This window comes from Myotis lucifugus, unplaced genomic scaffold (assembly GCF_000147115.1).
Source record: "Myotis lucifugus unplaced genomic scaffold, Myoluc2.0 scaffold_70, whole genome shotgun sequence".
In the NCBI taxonomy this organism is placed as follows: domain Eukaryota; kingdom Metazoa; phylum Chordata; class Mammalia; order Chiroptera; family Vespertilionidae; genus Myotis; species Myotis lucifugus.
Genome location: NW_005871118.1, coordinates 345147 through 349383, shown reverse-complemented (window position 1 = coordinate 349383; position 4237 = coordinate 345147). Strand labels below are relative to the sequence as shown.

Below are 4237 nucleotides of genomic sequence, written 5' to 3'. Positions count from 1 at the left end.
CGCGGGGGGAAAAGGAGGCCACCACCCGCCATGGCGGCCCCCCCTGCCCAACGGCAAACCTTCCACCCGCACGGACCCCCCAGGGACCTTCAGGGCACAATGGGCCAACGGTGGTGGCTTCCCCGGCTGGGCCCAGCGGCGCTTCGAATTTCCCCCCCCGGCGGTTCCAAGAAACCCCCAGACGGGCGGGGGGGCCTGCGCGGCCGGCCGGGGGCCCGGGCTGCGGGGGGCCTCTTCCCTTCAGCCCACCGGACGGCGGGAACGTGCGTCCCCAGAGGAAGCCCCCGAATGCCCCAATGGACTGGGAGGCGCTGGAGAAGCATCTGGCTGGACTGCAGTTCCGGGAGCAGGAGGTGCGGAACCAGGGCCAGGGGAGGACCAACTCAACCTCAGTAAGTTGGCCGGGGTGCGTGCCCACGCGCGCACACCCGCGCACACGGCCCGCACGCGCCCTCCCGCCAGCCGGCGGCCCCATTCATCCCTCCCCGAGGCTGGGGGGCCGGGCGGGAGAGCCTGCCCTCGGCTCCCCTGGGGTACCGTGGCTCAGTCTGCGAGCCGTGTGGGTTTGCTGGATGGGCGGAGTGGAGGGAGGGGCAGCCGGAGAGCAGCGGAAAGTCGGGTTAGTGGAACCGGCGACTCATTTTAATGGAATTACTTAGGGAGACGAGGTTGTGAGTCACTTGTCTGAAAATAAATCCGGGGAGATTTGGGCACCGCAGCCGGTGCCTGCGGGTGATATTTGAAGTCGTAGCCGCCGTGGCTTTGTCAACCGTGGTGGGTCGCCCTGCGTGGCCACTGATGTCTCGCCCATAGGCAGGCTGTCCCTGTGCTCACGCACACACGCGCCTGCCCACACCTCTGGTCTGGCGGCGCGGTGGGTTCCATCTCGCGTTTAAGCGGATGCTCCAGTATTTGAAAGGGTGGCCGCCCTCCTCTAAGACGCTCCCTTTCTGAAACCCCGGCCTGTTGTTGACCTGGGGGAGCCGGGTGAATTGATCTGCTAGGATGCGGGAGGCGTTTGAGCCTCTGTTCCCTGACTCCGATGAATTCTCCTTGCTTTAATAAGGAGCCGCTTGCACTTCCTCACCGGAGGTCACTGCCTCCCAGCTGGAAATCCAGAGGGGGAGGGGTGCTGGAGTGGGGCAGATGGAGGGAAGGCAGGAGGGCAGGAGGGCTGCATCTGGCAGGTTCGGACTTGTCTCGGACTTGTCTCAACATCTTTTGTGCCCCTGAGAGGAGAACAGATTCATGATGTAAAAGAAAGCATCATGAATGTAGCTCCCCGATTCATCACTGTTTGGAGAGACAGCAACAGTTGTAATTTGAAATCATTAATGATGTCCCTAAGTGGGGCTGAAGGGCACCGTTGAAATGAGCTGCTTTCTGTGTGTGGCAGCTGTGCGGCAGTGTGGGAAAAGTGCTGGCTTGCAGGTGTAATTTTCCGGCTCCAGGGCCCTGGGGCTACTGGAAATTGGGTGCATGCACTTCTGACTTCAGGGGTGAGGATGGTAACTGCGTTTCACAGAGAAATTGGCACGGTTTCCATCAGAGAGAGCCCTTCGCTGACAGAGCCCACTGGTTAGTGTCCCCTGAGAAATTACCTATTAAATTAACACACTCGTTTTAATCCCAGGTTTACCCTGGCCACTAGCAGATGTGGAATCTTTCTATTATAGCCGGTGTAGCTCCTTGTACCTTGTAATAGAAAACAACCTTTTCCTGCTTGGTGCTTGAGAAAAAAAGACCTCATTAAGCTCTCTGGATTTAAACAATGACTTGAAGATAAATAAGTTTTCTTTAGTATTGCGTGACGTTTATATATTCCAGGAGAATGTGATAACTGGGTATACACGTGAAGTTAGGATTCGATGGTGACAATGAGCTCCATTATTCAAAAGTTATTAGACAACATGTTATTGAGCACCGCTTGTGTTATGTACTAAATTTGAAGTATGATTCTCAGTGCTACAGTTACACATCTGTCCACGTGGAACTGGGATTGTGGTGAGGGGAGGCAGCCAGTCCTCTGGGCACTTACAATTTAATGGCTTGCTGACAGCTTCCCCTCTACCAACACACATACACACACACACGCACATGCACACGCACACACACACACAAAGTTTTTGTGAAGACTTTGTGAATCTTTCCTTCTTGGGCAATCTTGCAAACCAAAGCTTATGTCCTCACCTAGTGAACAGTTTGTATATTGGGGATCCTCTCCTTCCCCCACCCCACTCCCTAACCCTCCTGAAAAATGTCCCTTCTGGGCTTTTTCTCCACAAGTCACAGAGAAATTTGGGTTCCATTGCCTTAAAGCAAGTATGGATACAGAAATAAGGGGGAGGGGAGGTGGCCTTTGAGGTTGTTCAATATTGAAATTTTCCATGTTTTTGTTTGTCTTTGAACAAAATTACTAGCTAATGTTAGTTTAGCATAGTGTTTTTCAAAGTGTGAATTACCTTTGAAGTCACCTTATCACTTAAGAAAAATGAAATATAATAGAATGTACAATAATGCCTTGCTCATGGTTAGCTTGGCTTTTTAAAACTTTCGTTTCATTTTTATGTATACATTGGGTCACAGTGTAGGGTTTCTTTCTTACTATGCACTGATTTAAATCCTATTTACTTCTGCCTGGAAGAAGTGGGAAAATTTATAATCATTAGGATGGAAACTTAGAAATAATGACGGAGTTAGGTAGAAGAGAATGCCCATCTTGAAGGGGTTGTTCTAATAAATGATATTGTAGCTACTCTTTAAAAAGTTGTGTGTAAATGGAATTTCTCTGTATTACTGGGTGGAGGTGGTATACGTGAGAAAGAGAATGTAGGTTTCTTTTCACCTGTGAAGAGAACCACATAAGTTTATTGCCCATTCTCTTTTGGAATCAGGTGGCTGGTTCCTACTCATCATTCCCGACTCTGTTCCACTCTGACCTTCTCAGAGCTGCTGTCCCTGACGTGAGGCACTCCACCCGCACTCAGGCATTCCTGGTGTATTTTCTTAGAGCTTATCATTACCTGACATTACCTTATCTAGTTCTCCTTCATTTTTAGTCTCTCTGGAGTCCATTGGCATGCAGGGGTCTTACCTGTCTGTGACAGTGCCTAGTACGCTCTGAAAGATCAAATGAATGAAAGAAGGAAGGAAGGAAGAACTTATATGACCCCGCACAGCACAGAGCTAAACCACCCCTCTCATTTTACAATTGAGAAAACTGAGGCCCTTGGAGAAATCACTAAATGACCCTGGGCCTCAGTTTTCTCAGGTGTGTAAATGCTCAAGGACAATTGTCACACAGTTAAGGAGTAAAGAAGGTTACTGGGTGTTGGTGCTTTTGCTGTCAGATTTAGAACCAGGGAGGCGAGTTTAAGGGAATTGGGCTCCCAAATGTTTGTATTCATTCTACATTCTCATCTCCCTGCCTGTTCCGACCCTGGTGGACTGACTTGGATAATCCTGAGGGAAACCAGGACTTTCTCTTACTCCTGCTTCTCCAGGACCTCAATTTGTCACAGTATCACTCCCTGCTAACTCAGGGAGCTACTGCACACATCACCAAGTGCTGTGGGGGTGCCCAGTGCCTCCGTGGACTGCTTTTCTTAAATGGAGTACAGTTTTTCCTCTCTCCTTGATCTTTCCATGGAGTTTTCTCTCTTTCAGGGTCTGTGGGCCTCCATGTTTAACCTGTTCTGTCTCTGGAAACTCACATTTTTCTCCAACTTCTCTCTCCTCCTTTGGCGGCTTCCTCTTCTTCTTCTTCTCCTTCTTCTTCTCCTTCTCCTTCTCCTTCTCCTTCTCCTTCTCCTTCTCCTTCTCCTTCTCCTTCTTCTCCTTCTTCTCCTTCTTCTCCTTCTTCTCCTTCTTCTCCTTCTCCTCCTTCTCCTCCTTCTCCTCCTTCTCCTCCTTCTCCTTCTCCTTCTCCTTCTCCTTCTTCTCCTTCTCCTTCTTCTCCTTCTACTTCTTCACAATCTCCTTCTTCAACTTCTCCTTCTTCACCTTCTACTCCTTCTAATACTACTCCATCTTATTATACATTCTTCATCTTCTTCATCATCAACCTCCTTCTCCTCCTCCTCCTCCACCACCAACACCAAGACGAGATAAGGAAAAGAAAGATTAGAAGGGGATTAGAAAGGGGGTAAAAGAAGGGGAAAGAAGGAAAATTGACAGAAATAAAAAAAATAAGGAAGAAACAGGAGAATAGGAAGGAAAAATGAAAACGAAAGTTAAA

At 49.5% G+C, this 4237-nt stretch overlaps 1 protein-coding gene across 2 annotated transcripts in view; it reads left to right on the top strand.

The window, feature by feature from the left end:
• The first annotated feature begins 243 nt into the window (after nt 1–243).
• The window catches only part of SCHIP1 (schwannomin interacting protein 1), a 119570-nt gene continuing 115576 nt past the window's right edge, over nt 244–4237 (top strand). For both annotated transcript variants that reach the window (XM_023755148.1, XM_023755147.1), the window contains exon 1: nt 244–392. In XM_023755148.1, the coding sequence (XP_023610916.1) occupies nt 297–392 (96 nt within the window). In that variant the 5' untranslated portion in view covers nt 244–296. The remainder of the gene's footprint in view (nt 393–4237) is intronic.